The sequence below is a fragment of the Zalophus californianus genome, chromosome 10, assembly GCF_009762305.2.
Source record: "Zalophus californianus isolate mZalCal1 chromosome 10, mZalCal1.pri.v2, whole genome shotgun sequence".
NCBI classification, from domain to species: Eukaryota; Metazoa; Chordata; class Mammalia; order Carnivora; family Otariidae; genus Zalophus; species Zalophus californianus.
The window spans coordinates 83779449-83794370 of record NC_045604.1 but is presented as its reverse complement, the minus strand read 5'-3'; the positions used below and the strand labels follow the sequence as shown (position 1 = coordinate 83794370).

Here is a 14922-nt window from a genome sequence, read left to right as displayed (position 1 = left end):
CAGGCAGAGGGAGAAGCAGGCTTCCCACAGAGCAAGGAGCCCAATGCAGGGCTTGGATCCAGGACCCTGAGATCATGACCTGAGCCGAAGGCAGACGCTTAACCGACTGAGCCACCCAGGCGCCCCGGTCAAAGTTTATTTAATTGGTCTCTGTGGGTCACTGCCACACCCTGAGGGTATCCATTCTTTGTCTATTCATTCAACACATAATTATTGAATGCTTACTTTTAGTTTTTAAACAAATTTTGTTTTACAACTACCATGTTTGTATTCTAATTAGGAAGCCAGCAATAAGCAAGAAAAAAAAAATTACCCATGATCCCATGGATCACAGGACATTAATATTAGGCACATTTAATGCATTTTCCTTTTTTCTCCTTCCTGTTTTCTCCTCCTTTTTTATTTTTCATTTATTTTTATTTTATTTTATTTTTTTAAAAAAGATTTATTTATTTTATTTATTTGAGGGGCACCTCAGTGGCTCAGTTGGTTGGGTGTCTGCCTTCGGCTCAGGTCATGATCCCAGGGTCCTGGGATCGAGCCCCACATTGGGCTCCCTGCTCAGTGGGGAGTCTGCTTCTCCCTCTCCCTCTGCCTGCCACTCTCCCTGCTTGGGCTCTCTCTCTCAAATAAATAAATAAAAGATTTATTTAAAAATATTTATTTATTTGAGAGAAAGAGAGAGACCGTGGGGGAGGGGCAGAGAGAGAGGGAGAGAGAAAATCTTCAAGTGGACTCCGAACAGGGGGCTTGATCTCACAACCGTGAGATCGTATCTGAGCTGAAATCAAGAGCCAGCCGCTTAACCGAGGGAGCCACCCAGGCACATCACTCCTCCTTTTTTTTTTTTAACTGAGTGGAGGAAACAGTACATACTTACTTCTGAATCTCATGATTTTTTTTAACACATTAACATAATATTTTCCTGATTCCATTAAGAATTCTCCATAAATATAAGTTTTTAAGAGAGAGACAGAGAACAAACAGGGAGAGCAGCAGAGGGAGAGGGAGAAGCAGACTCCCCGCTGAGCAGGGAGCCTAATTCGGGGCTTGATCCCAGGACCCTGTGATCATGACTTGAGATGAAGGCAGATGCTTAACCAACTGAGCCACCAGGTGCCCCTATAAATATAATTTTTAATGGCTGCAGAAAATTCCAACTATGAATATACTGTCCCCTAATCAGTTTCCTATTGGTGAGCATTGAGATAATGTTCCTTTTTTCCCCCCTTTGGGCTATTAATAAGTAAAAATGAGAATAATACTTTTGTATCGATGTTGGTTCATATTTTAGATAATTTCCATTTCATTCTTCCATTAACAACTATTTTTTGAGTGTTTACTCTGGGTCAGGTGCTGTGCTGTGTGCTGAGGATCCGGGGGGTAGAGATGGACAGGTGTGGACTTGGCTTTCACAGATAGAGCTCCTATTCTAAGAGTGAGACAGATAATAAATGTGCAAAGAAACCCAATACTTGCAGATAGTGATGGGTGCTGCCAAGAAAAGAAATAGGGTGTGTGACAGATCGTCCCTAATAAGGGCATTGGGCAGGGAGGTCAGGGAAAACCTCTCAGAATAATTGAGATGGGTCATGGAAAACAGTGCAAGGACTAAGGTGAGGCAGATGAGGTGCCTAGACCGCCAAATATTAGGGAGGCACTCACTGGCAGGTCTGTCTGCACCTGTGTGGGGTTGGCATTTGCATGACCTTGAGAGGGAGTGCCTCCTTCAGTTTGGCACCCTAGGCACTTCACTCACCTCACCCAAGTCCCAAACCTGATGGCAACAAATATAGGAAAGGCATTCCAGGCAGAGGGAAGAACAGCAAATCAGTCCCTGTGACGGGAACAGAGGGATAGAAGTGAAGTGCTAAGGGAGCCGTGAAGCAGAACCACCAAAAGAAACAAGATATCATTTTTTGAAAGTTTTGAGAGTTGATCACATTTGATGTATTTTTTTTAAGTATCCGTGTAGTTGCCACGGGAAAAACTGGGCTTTCACTTCTTTTTCTGCCCCCCCGTGGTTTAGAACTGTTTTTAAAACTCACATATATTGGGAGGCAAGGTTGGGGTAGGGGGACACCAATAAACTTTTTCAGGGCTTAAGGGCTTGAAGGTGGTATTTCTCAGAGATGGTTGCACTTTATATTTTTTTATTTGTTTAAAAGATTTCACTTATTGGGCGCCTGGGTGGCTCAGTTGGTTAAGCGACTGCCTTCGGCTCAGGTCATGATCTTGGAGTCCCGGGATCGAGTCCCACGTCGGGCTCCCTGCTCCACGGGGAGTCTGCTTCTCCCTCTGACCCTCTTCCCTCTCGTGCTCTCTATCTCTCATTCTCCCTCTCTCAAATAAATAAATAAAATCTTTAAAAAAAAAAAAAGATTTCACTTATTTATTTGACACAGAGAGAGCACAAGCAGGGGTTGTGGCAGGCAGAGGGAGAGGGAGAACCAGGCTCCCCACAGAGCAGGGGGAGCTCGATGTGGGACTGGATCCCAGGACCTCGGGATCAAGCCCTGAGCTGAAGGCAGTCACTTAACCAACTGAGCCACCCAGGTGCCCTTGGTTGCACTTTAGAATCCCCTGTGGAAGCCTTAAAAATACACTGATGCCTGGGAGTCCTTGGTTGGCTCAGGTCTGCAGAGCATGCAACTCTTGATCTGAGGGTCGTGAATTTGAGTTCCACTTTGGGCTTAGAGATTACTTAAAAAAAAAAAAAGACTGATGACTGAAATTCAGATTTAATTGGTCCGGGGTGCAGCCTAGGTGTGGGGATTTTACTATGAAGACAAAATTGATAACCACCACTAGGATCTTGTTCTGGGTATGCGCTGTTTGGGTAAGATGTTTACAATGTAGAAGAAACTAGCTTTTATAGACTCCTGTAGGCTCTTAGTTTTATCTTAAGAAGAATGGGAAGCCATTAATGGGTTTTAAGTAAGATGGTGACATGATCTGATTTTTATTTGTAAAGAAAATCACTGACACGCCTGGCTGAGCATGTGATTCTTGATATTGGAGTTGTAAATTCGAGGCCCACGTTGCATGTAGAGATTACTAAAAAAAAAAAGTGAAATCTTTAGGGCTCCTGGGTGGCTCAGTCAGTTAAGTGTCTGCCTTCGGCTCAGGTCATGATCCTAGGGTCCTGGGATGGAGTCACACGTGAGCTCCCTGCTCAGGGGGGAGTCTGCTTCTCCCTCTGCCCCTTCCCTGCTCCCCCCCTCACAAAAATAAATAAATAAAATCTTTTTTTTTTAAGTGAAATCTTTAAAAAAAAGTTAAAGAAAATCACTTTGGCTGCAGTGTGACAAATTTCCATAGGATAGATTCCCGGAAGCGGAATTACTGGGGGAACGATATTAACAATTTTGAGTCTTTGGATACACACTCTTTTTTTTTTTCTTTAAATTTTTTTATTGTTATGTTAATCACCATACATTACATCATTAGTTTTTGATGTAGTGTTCCATGATTGTTTGTGAATAACACCCAGTGCTCCACGCGGAACATGCACTCTTTAATACCCATCACCAGGCTAACCCATCCCCCAGCCCCTCCCCTCTAGAACCTTCAGTTTGTTTTTCAGAGTCCATCATCTCTCATGGTTTGTCTCCCCCTCTGATTCCCCCCCTTCATTCTTCCCCTCCTGCTATCTTCTTCTTCTTTTTTTCTTAACATATATTGCATTATTTGTTTCAGAGGTACAGATCTGTGATTCAACACTTTTGCACAATTCACAGCGCTCACCATAGCACATACCCTCCCCAATGTCTATCACCAAGCCACGCCATCCCTCCCACCCCCCACCACTCCAGCAACCCTCAGTTTGTTTCCTGAGATTAAGATGGATACACACTCTTAAATTGCTTTCCAGTAAGTTGCTGCCAAATGACATTCACCTACCTTCTGTGTCCTCATACTGCTTCTTTGCCAACACTGAGTGCTTTTGAGGGTTAATTATTTCTGTGGGACAAGTACAAGAAAAGAAGCAGTTGTTGGAGCAACTGGACACAACCCCGGTCAGCTACCTTTTTTCCTTCTTCGTTGGTCAAATATTACCCAAATAGCCATGTACTTCAGAGAAGTTGTAGATCTGATTTCTAGCTAACATTTATTGTTTACTGTGTGGCAGGCACTGTGCAAAGTGCTTTACGTGCAAGATCTGTGTTAATTCTCTCAACATTCTTTTTTTTTAAAGATTTTATTTATTTATCTGACACAGAGAGAGAGAGAGAGAGAGAGAGATCACAAGCAAGGGGGAAGGGGCCAGAGGGAGAGGGAGAAGCAGGCTCCTGGCTAAGCAGGGAGCCCGATGCGGGGCTTGATCCCAGGACCCTGGGATCATGACCTGAGCCGAAGGCGGACGCTTAACAACTGAGCCACCCGGGTGCCCCTGACATTTTTCTTCAGGGTCTAAGGTTCTGGTTATTGTGCTGCAAATCATTTTGGAATCTGACATAATTTGGTCCCTGCACTACTGTTAGGAAGTCAGAATGATTAATTGGCCACATAAGCCATTTGCGCATGGGTCTGAAGGGAGGAGAGGAGTGTTAACTCACCTGGAAGATAAAAACTACAAGATCTGAGGAAAGCAGGTCCAAGGAAGCTCAGAACTTACAATTAAGGAAAGGTTTTGGGAGTGGGGCCTTTCTAGTCACATTGCAAGACAGGCTTGCATGGTGTTGGAAAGAAGGGAAATTGAGGAAAAATAAATATTTTAGTCATTTATAATAATAGATGTATCTTTCTGACTCCTACTCCCAGAGTTCCTTGAGGACAGAGATGGATGGAGTCTTGATTACTGTCCTGTCCCCAAATGCTTAGTTAGTGGATGCTGAATAAATTTGGCTGAGTGTTGAATGAAAGAATAAATCAGGATTAGGCTGTACATTCAAAATTTATGGGAGGCAAATGTATTCATTATTGTTTATATAAGTAAACATTAATTAAAAACAAATAGAACCCAAATATCTTGTGGCAGGAATAATAGTCTCCCAGAGAGGACTGAGTGAGGGAACCCTAATCCTGGGATTCTATTCAAGAAGGGCTTTTTATTTTCATAGAAGAGTAGGAAAGATGGACGCCTGGGTGGCTCAGTTGGTTGAGTGACTGCCTTTGGCTCAGGTCATGATCCTTGAGTCCCGGGATCGAGTCCCTCATCGGGCTCCCTGCTCGGCGGGGAGTCTCCTCCCTCTGACCCTCCCCCGTCTCATGCTCTCTCTATCTCATTCTCTCTCTCAAATAAATAAATAAAATTAAAAAAAAAAAAGAAGAGTAGGAAAGAGGCAATGATTAACAGGGAAGAAAGGACACCTCTCCTTGGGACTCTTACTACAAACTGGTAGGCCCCTTCCTCATATCCTCTCCTCAGCAAGAGGGAGATAGGCAAGTGTGGGGGTACCTAGGGCAAATTTTTGGATGGAGTGTGTACATGAGATATATCCCTCTTAATGTACGTCTTTTTTTTTAAAGATTTTCTTTCTTTATATGACAGAGTGGGATTGAGAATTGGGGGAGGGGCAAAGGAGAGGGGGAGAAAGAATCTCAAGGAGATTCCACATTGAGCCTGGGGTCTGATGTGAGGCTCAATCTCACCACCCTGAGATCATGACCGGAGCTGAAATCAAGAGTCATACTTTTTTTTTTTTTAAGATTTTATTTATTTATTTGAGAGACAGAGACAGAGAGAGCAGGAGGGGGGAGGAAGCAGAGGTAGAGGGAGAAGCAGACTCCCTACTGAGCAGGGAGCCTGACATGGGACACCGGGCTGAATCCCAGGACCCGGATGTCATGACCTGAGTGGAAGGCAGACGCTTAACCGACTGAGCCACACAGGTGACCCTTAATGTAGGTCTTATTTAAACTTTTTTTTTTGAACATATGTGGATGGCTATACTTGGGTCTGACCTAGTGGGGATTTCTTTATTGAGTCAAATATCAGCCCCAGTTCAGAGGTTTCTTTTTACCTGAATGGGGGGAAGCAAGGTGAGGGGAGAAAAGTTCTTTTTCAAAATCTTAACTTTCCATCTTTTAAATCTGGCAGGATGATACCTGAGTGAGGGATTCGTGGGCATAAGCAAGGAGCCCAAGGCTGAAACGGTATGCCTGTGGAAATATCAAAGTCTTATGATCTTCAAGTACTGTAAGTAACAATTTTTTTTAAAGGTTTTATTTATTTATTTGAGAGAGAGAATGAGAGATAGAGAGCACGAGAGGGAAGAGGGTCAGAGGGAGAAGCAGACTCCCTGCCGAGCAGGGAGCCCGATGCGGGACTCGATCCCGGAACTCCAGAATCATGACCTGAGCCGAAGGCAGTCGCTCAACCAACTGAGCCACCCAGGCGCCCTAAGTAACAATTTTTAATTACACAAAAAAATAGACTGTCTTCTTGCAACGTAAAATGGGTTAAGACCCTCTGTGTTGACATGAAGACACTGTTGACCGTCCTCCCCAAAGGTAGCTCCCCTGTTTGATGTGCATCTTGGTCAGCTTTCCTCTGTGGATCTGCATCCACATTATGTATCAGATGCTTTAGTGAAATCTTTCCGGGGCACCGTGGGGGTGGGGGGGGAAGTGCTCAGGTGTGCAACCCTGCCCCTACCAGCCAGATTCTTTCCGGTGGGGAAGGTGGGCAAGTGTTAAGGTGGGAGGATTTCTAAGCACATTTCACATTGCAGGGGACAGGGATTGCAGGGCACAGGGGATTGCCTTTTCTCCCTCTATTTAGTTTTTTACAATGTGAAGAGACGGTGAAGGTGTAAGGACTCCATGGGCACATTTCAGGTGGGGGCTGGGTAGGTGGATATCCACCCTCTCTTTTTTATTTTTACTTTTTACCGTATAGGGTGGGGAAAATGGGCACACGTGAGCCCTAAAGAGATGCCTGCGTGTGCGCGCGCGTCTCTGTGAGCGCGCGCGCAAAGGGCACCCCAGGTCCTTTATTGGATGTCTGTTTACACCTGACTGCCCAGCCCTCCCGGGTCTGGTGCTTTCTGGAGAGCATTTGGGAGGGTGTGCGCGTGGGGGTGGTGGCCGAGATCCCCTCTCCCATGATACCCCGCGGCGGGGCGGAGACCTTAGCGCGGTCCGCGGGGAGTGGAGGCGAGCTCGGGGCGCGGGAGGGCGACCCGCTCGCCCTGCCCTCCCGGCCCCGCCCCCCGTGGCCGGCCCCGCCCCCGCAGCCGGCCCCGCCCCTCTCTCCTGGCCCGGCGGGCGCCGGCACCGCCCCTCGCTCCCAGCATGCCGTGCGGCAGCGGCAGCGGCGGCGCGGCGGGCGGAGCCGGGAGGCGGGGAAGCAGTGGCTGTGTGAGCGTGAGGAGCCGCCGCCACCGCCTCCTCCTCGCCGTCCTCTTCCTCTTGGGTCCCGGCGTCGCGGGCCGCCCTCGGCCCTGGAAGAGACGTCGCCTCCCCTTCCTCCGCCTCCCCCTCGCGGCGCCACTCCCGCCTCCTCGTCCTGCGCTGCGGGCTCAGGCGGAACCCGGAACGGCCGTCAGCCTCCCCCGCCCTCCGCCGCCGCCTCCTCCTCCTCCTTCTCCTCCTCCTCCTTCTTCTTTTCGGCTTCCTCCTCAGCCCCGGGCGGGACCAGAGTGTCGGCGGCGGTCGGTTCGGGCGGCGACTCGCGCTTCTTTGGGCGGCGGCGTTTGGCCATGTCGTGTCGGGGAAGGTAATGAGCCGCAGAGCCCCGGGGTCTCGGCTGAGCAGCGGCGGCGGCGGCGGCGGCACCAAGTACCCGCGGAGCTGGAATGACTGGCAACCCAGGTGGGTGAGCCGGCACCCAGTCCGCCGCCCCGACCCCTGGGCCCCGCCTCGGGCGGGCCGAGGCCTAGGGCCATCCGACTGGGAGGCGCGGCCTAGGCCCTCCACCCCGCCCCGGGAACCGAGCGCGGCTTCCTGGGTCCCCTCCCGCCCCGGCTGGGGGAGGAAGGCCGTGGGAGGCGAGGCCTAAATGTCTCCCCTCTCTGCCTTTCAGTTTTGGGGCTGGAGCTGAGACCCAGGGCGGCGGGCGAAGGCACTGGCCTAGGAGTTGGGTCAAGAATGGTGAAGAAAGGGGCCTGGTGGTGGGGGCCTTTCTGGTTAACACCCACCAAGTTGGAATTTGAGTTGGGGGATCCTGGGAGTCCAGGACCCTCTCTGTTACCCATTCACTTCTTGGTCCCTCACCTCTCAAGCCCCCACGTAAAAGAGCTCCTTAACTATGATCTCTTCTGTGAGGCCCCCCCCACGTGTTAATATTTCAAAAAACAAAACCCCCAACACTCGAAGGGTTTACTCTGACTTTAGACTGGGCAGTTGTGGGGCATGAAATGAGGTTGATGAGGACGACCACTCTCGTCCTGGGAAATGAAATTTTCCTCAAGTGCAAGGAGCAGTTCCTCTGGTGGAGAGCAATTCATACTTGGTGTTTTTGAGAACACCCTAAGAGGAGTAGAGAATTTCCTCTTGCATGGAGGGCATTTGGTCTCAGACCTCTTTGGAGCCTCCTTGGAATTGAATATATTTGGAGCATCAACTTTTTTTATATACACTTTCTGTTTGTTTCTGATTAATCATGGGGCACACTTGTGCCTAATTTAGGACTGAGTGTCTAGAAAAACTTCCTAAATGTATATAATGTTTTAGGGTTAGTTGATTTGTGGAGTTTTCATACTTTGAAGCACACTTGACTGTAACTGGTCAAGTAAGTGTTAAGACAGGTTGTTGGGATGACTTTGGCTTCCTGATGGTTACATGTAACTTCAGCAGTGCTGGAAATAATTTAAGATGTTAGAATGTAACATTTTAAGACTTGATAGAAAAATCTTTTGGGTAAATGGGCGGTAACACATCTTAGTCTGTTTAATATGCCTTCCCAAATCTATGTCTCTTGAGAACTATTTATATATAACTAGGTGACTTTAAAAGTTAATGCCTGACTCTAGAATTGAGAAGTTAAGTAGTTTAAAAAAAAATTGAAAAGCATACCTTTACTTGTCCTTTACCACTTAGGGTTTGTGAATGCTTTAAATACAATCAGTTGACTAGTTTTAAGTAAGTGTTATCTGTAATTGATATTCTTAGTTGTTTTATACTTTCATTGAAATGTCTGAAATAGCTTTTTTTCTTGCATCTAATGAAATTAGATGATTAATGAGCTTGAATTTGACAGCTCTTTGACGGTTGGATTTTCCATTATTTTGCAGTATTGTGGTCAGCATATATGAAAAAATTTAGTATCCCTTTACAAGACTAACGTGCTCCTCACAAATAATCCTAGAGCTTTTGGAAAAGAATGAATTGTAGCTTGTAATTCTAAATAAATGGAGTAGTGAAGTTGCAGCCACCTGCTGGGGTCACTTGACTTCATTTGACAGATATGAAACAATGGCTTATATATTTATGGAATATATACATGGATTATAAATATTATCCATGTTTTCTTCTTTCACGTGTTCTATTTCTTGGCTGTGTGTGGTGCGTTTGTTGGGGAGAGGATGTGAGCTTTCTTTAGAGCTATTCTCTGTAACAAAGTCTCAGAACTTATTGCCTAGGTAGAGGGATACTGTGAGATATAGTTCGTCATGGAGTTTAACATAACAGTTAGGATGTCGGAAATATTTGACTTTTTTGTAGAAGAGGGAACGGAGAAGTAAGGACAGTATCCCATAGCAGAACTTGATTGTGGGGTTGCCATAGTTGTTTTGTTAAACGTCAGTAAAGAACCTTGTTTGCCAAGTCATAATTTTCACAAGTTAAATTTGAGGTTGTTCTGTCCGCTCTTCAGAAAGGTGACAGATTCCAGTTAACTGACAGAATAGAGGTTTGGTTTAAATATTTATTTTTCTAAACATCTTCAAAAGCAGGCAGATTGCTGCATGTGAATCATTTTGGTTTTTAGAAAAATTATTTGCCTTTCTGTACCATTACTTCTCAGATTTTATTTTTATTATTTTCTTAGGTCTAGACTTTTGAACAAGTGGGGTATAAAAAAACAATTCTTGTCGGTTTCTCTTAGTGTTAATTTGTCAGTTAATTTGGAAACAGACTGTTTAGTCAGTCATGGGCACACGTGATCTTCACACATATTGACAGGAAGTGCTCCAGGTGGCTGAATACACTAGTGTCAAATGGCAAAAGAGCAAGCCCATCTTTGCTAGAAGCCTACCTTTAGCAGAAAGCATTTATAAAGCGCTGGTTGATAGTCTTCCTTTTCATTCACATTAAGATTTAAGAATGATTAGGCAAATTAATGGTTTTATCATTGCCACTAGCCAAAGTATGTTTTTTTCTTGACTTTGTTTTGGAATATAATCTTCTAGTTGTACTAATCAAGATAGAGATTGGAATGACTTTTTATTTTTATTTTTATTTTTTTTACTTTTTTAAAGATTTTATTTATTTATTTGAGAGAGAGAGAATGAGAGATAGAGAGCACGAGAGGGAAGAGGGTCAGAGGGAGAAGCAGACTCCCCGCCGAGCAGGGAGCCCGATGCGGGACTCGATCCCGGGACTCCAGGATCATGACCTGAGCCGAAGGCAGTCGCTTAACCAACTGAGCCACCCAGGCGCCCCTGGAATGACTTTTTAAAAGTAAATATATAATTATTACACATTTTATTATTCCAAAATGACATGACTAATTTGACATTGGAGTCAAATATAGTTTAGTTTGGAAGCATTCAGGTCAACAGAAAACAAGATTTTACTTCCACACTTTGGAGTCTTAGACTTTAACAGATTTATATTGGGTGTTTTACAGTGCCCAAACTTAAGATCTTTCTACAGTTCTATAATGATAAAACTGTATATTAAAAATAGCTTCCATTTTTGGTAGAATGTAGACAGATTAAAGTTATCAAAAGTACAAGTATCTTTATTCTCCGTTGTCACAGACCAAAAAACAGGAAGAGTGTTGTGAAGGTAAAGCCAGAAACTAGTATGTCTGGCATTGTGAGAAACTGGATTTTTGAAATCAGAGTTGTCTCTTTAGCCTTTTATGAATCTGTATACTATTTGAAGTCCACAGATAAATAATACAGTGAAATACATTAAAGAAAAATGAAGTGGAGTTACATATTTTATAGCCATAAATAGAGCTTTAGTAGAATTTAATGGTTACCAATTCTGTACCACAGATTTTCAAGTACACTATGGGGGTTTATCAGATAACTGTGTATGGGTGTTTGTGGGGAAAGTTTGTTTTTTCCATTATAAAATAAAACATATGCTTCATGAAACATTTGGCAATTACATCTTTAAATTGAACCTTTTTTCCCCTTCTGTTTTGATTCCTTTTTAAGTTGGGACCATAACTGGATGGTATTTTAATAACAGGAGATTATGTAGCATTCTAATGCAATGAAAATATTTGGCTTTAGGAAATATTGATCCTTGAGGCATTTTTATGACTAATAGAGCCACTATGTTTAAGGAGGTTATAGGTTAATATGGGATAAAGGACTTGGGAAAGGTGAAGTATTATATGGATAGTAATTGTGATATAATTTTTGCTATTTTTATATGTAATAGAGTTTAAAACTTGGAGAGCCAGAGGATGAAAAACTGTGCAATTGAGAAGGGAGCAGCAGGACCATGAAATTTGATCCATTTTGACAGTAAATTTGGGGGGTCTCAACGCCCCCCCCAAAGTAAGTAAGGAAGTGGCAAATGCAGGTTGTCCTTGGTAAAAAATTTCCAGTTTGGTTAGAAGGATGGGGTAGTTTTGAGGAGTGATACAGATAAGAGAGAGAGGTCCAGAGCTATATTGGAGCTGTATTGTAGGCCTTGAATCATAGCTTAAAGAGACTGCTAAATACCTGAATATTCTGTTTGTAATTCATGATTTAAATTCAGACAAAAGTATTCAGCCCAGTATGTGGGAATTTCCATAAGCAAAAGCCCCTCATGAGTTACCTGGTGTTGATTGAGGATGGTCGTTATAGTGGTAATTTTTGTCTGCTCACAATTCAGTTTAGGTTAGGATTCTTTTTTTTTTAAGATTTTATTTATTTACTTGAGAGAGAATGAGAGAGAGAGCACATGAGAGGGGGGAGGGTCAGAGGGAGAAACAGACTCCCTGCTGAGCAGGGAGCCCGATGCGGGACTCGATCCCGGGACTCCAGGATCATGACCTGAGCTGAAGGCAGTCGCTTAACCAACTGAGCCACCCAAGCGCCCTAGATTAGGATTCTTTTTTTTTTTTTTTAAAGATTTTATTTATTTGACAGAGAGAGACACAGTGAGAGAGGGAACACAAGCGGGGGGAGTGGGAGAGGGAGAAGCAGGCCTCCCGCTAAGCAGGGAGCCCGATGTGGGGCTCGATCCCAGGACCCTGAGATCATGACCTGAGCCGAAGGCAGACGCTTAACGACTGAGCCACCCAGGCGCCCCTAGGTTAGAATTCTTAAATGGAATGATCATACACAGAAAATACAGTGTGGTCCATGGTGTCTTTTTTTTTTTTTTTTTTTTTTAATTTGACAGAGACACAGCGAGAGAGGCAACACAAGTAGAGGGAGTGGGAGAGGGAGAAACAGGCTTCCCGCTGAGCAGGGAGCCCGATGTGGGGCTCGATCCCACAACTCCGGGATCATGACCTGAGCCGAAGACGGCGCTTAACGACTGAGCCACCCAGGTGCCCCCCATGGTGTCTTTTGTGAACAGTGAATTCTCACAACTTTTTTTTTTCTCCCCTATATTCCTTATGCTATACCTTTTATTCCTCTGAGTTACTCCAGAACTGGAAGCCTGTATCTCTCACTCCACTTCACCCATTTTCCCATTCCCCTACCCTGCTCCCCTCTCGCAGCCATCAGTTTGTTCTCTGTCTTTATGGGTCTGTTTTTACTTTTTGTTTGTTGGTTTATTTGAATTCTCACTACTTTTAAATTTAAGATTTCCTGCCTTCACTGCCTTGCATATAGTAGATATCTGCTTACTTGCCTTTCTAATTTTTTCTAATCACCTAAAATAAATCCCTGGGGTTCTTTTCAGTGGACCTCCCTTTATGGATTCACACAAGCAGTTGTTTGGTGTCTCTTCATGTTGTTACTATTTTGGTTACCTGTCTTTGGCTATCTTAAAGTTTTCTCAGAACTCATTTTTTTGGGGGGACTACAGAGTAAAACTTACCACCTTTTGTATGAGGCCTAACAGTAAAGATTGCAGGTATTTTGTGGTTTAGTTTCTATTGGAAATATTCAAGTTTATTATACTTTAATTTTTTTAAAAATGTGGAATGTAACCTATTAAGTTCCTGTTTTGACATTTGTGTTTTTATAGTGTTAGTTTTTCTCCATTTGTATTAGTTGATTGTGTATTTCCTTTCCTGAATTCTTTTTTGTACTCCACTGTTACTTTTTTTTTAGATTATATGGACATATGTATAGATCTTAAGTGAATTTTGACAAATGTATGACCCCACTCAAGATACAGATACACATTGATTTTCAGTTGGATTACACTCCCTTTCCACCCCTGCTCCCCAACCCCCCAACTGTGTACAGGTAGATCTTGCTTTAAAATTTACTGTAGAAAGGAAATCTTAGAATATTCTTATGATTTCTTACCAACTTAATGTTTCTGTGGATTGATAATCTTGTTGTCTTCAACATATTTCTTTCTTTCTTTCGCTATAAACATACTTTCTTGGGATATCTAAACATCATTTGAAAACAGTTTCAGATGGTGGCTCGCTCCTTAACTTCTTGAGATATTTTAGTCCTGGGATACACAAGATCGCCTCTTCTTGGCCAAGTTTATTTCTGTCAGCTGCAGGTTCATGTACCTTTCTTTACCCTCTGGATACCTACTGCTGCTTATTTGTTTTCCATGCTCTGCGCAGTTTAAACCTTGTACTTACCTTAAAATTCCTACCCTGCTACTTCTGCCCTCTGAGATCCCTCTGCCCTCTGAGATCCCTCTTCTCTTGCAACAGTTCTGCAGTGAAAGTTAACTTGTGTTTATCACCTCAGTGATTGATCTCTTAAGTCCCTGAGGGCTGAGCCTGTCCTTTTCTCCTTTGCTTCTGTGTCTTACTTGCCCTAAAGCACTCCCGAAGTTCATTTCTGCCTTAGGGTCTTTGCATTCACTGTTCGTGCTGTGTAGCTACTGTCTGGATTGCTCTTCTCAGAGTACAATGACCTGGATGCCCTCATGCTGTCTCAGCGTAAATGTCACCCCTCACTGAGAAGAGGCATCCTTCTCTAACATTTCACCCTGGGTTTTCTTCATTGCACATAACACTGTCTGAAATTTTCCTGTGTGTCAGCCCCAATAAAACATAACCTTCACATGTGCATGCATCTTAATGGTTTTACCCTGCATCCCTTCTTACATGCTAGTGCGTCAGTTACTGGGGATGCCTGGCTGGCTCAGTTGGTAGAGCATGTGACTCTTGATCTTGGGGTCATGAGCTTACTTAAAAAATAGTATACCCGATATTTGAGGGTCCTTCCTCAAGTAAATACATGAAAATGGAATTCTGCAAGTTTGTATTTAGAGTTAACTCTAGTTTATAATACTGTTAACTGTGGGAGGCATTTTGAGGGGAGCTGTTCCTTGTATAGCAGCCTGGTTAGCCTGAGGCAGCAATTTAAATAAGCTGATTGAACAGGTTTAAAGAGACATTGTTCTAGTGTCGCCAGATCTTTTACAGAAGAAAAAATATTTTGATAGGTTTTAGCCATCTTGAAAAAAATACCTTGCTCACATATTTAAAGATCTTTTACGCATTGACATCTTACCCCTTATCTATTGTACGTATTTGTACATTGTTTAAACAATCTAATCACTAAAAAGTTAAGCACTGGGTTGTCCCTTCTGGCATTCCACTAGAATGCCTGAGTCCTTGTTGTATGCCTGCTGATGGGGAATTAATGAAATAAAAATTTTCCAGAACCAGGGGCAACTGGCTGGCTGGGTCAGTAGAGAGCATGTGACTCTTGA

The 14922-nt window shown here is 43.9% G+C and overlaps 1 protein-coding gene across 6 annotated transcripts in view; it reads left to right on the top strand.

The window, feature by feature from the left end:
• Positions 1–7267: 7267 nt before the first annotated feature.
• SMG1 (SMG1 nonsense mediated mRNA decay associated PI3K related kinase) overlaps positions 7268–14922 on the top strand; it is a 104600-nt gene continuing 96945 nt past the window's right edge. For all 6 annotated transcript variants that reach the window (XM_035722093.1, XM_035722091.1, XM_035722092.1 and 3 more), the window contains exon 1: positions 7268–7758. In XM_035722093.1, the coding sequence (XP_035577986.1) occupies positions 7667–7758 (92 nt within the window). In that variant the 5' untranslated portion in view covers positions 7268–7666. The remainder of the gene's footprint in view (positions 7759–14922) is intronic.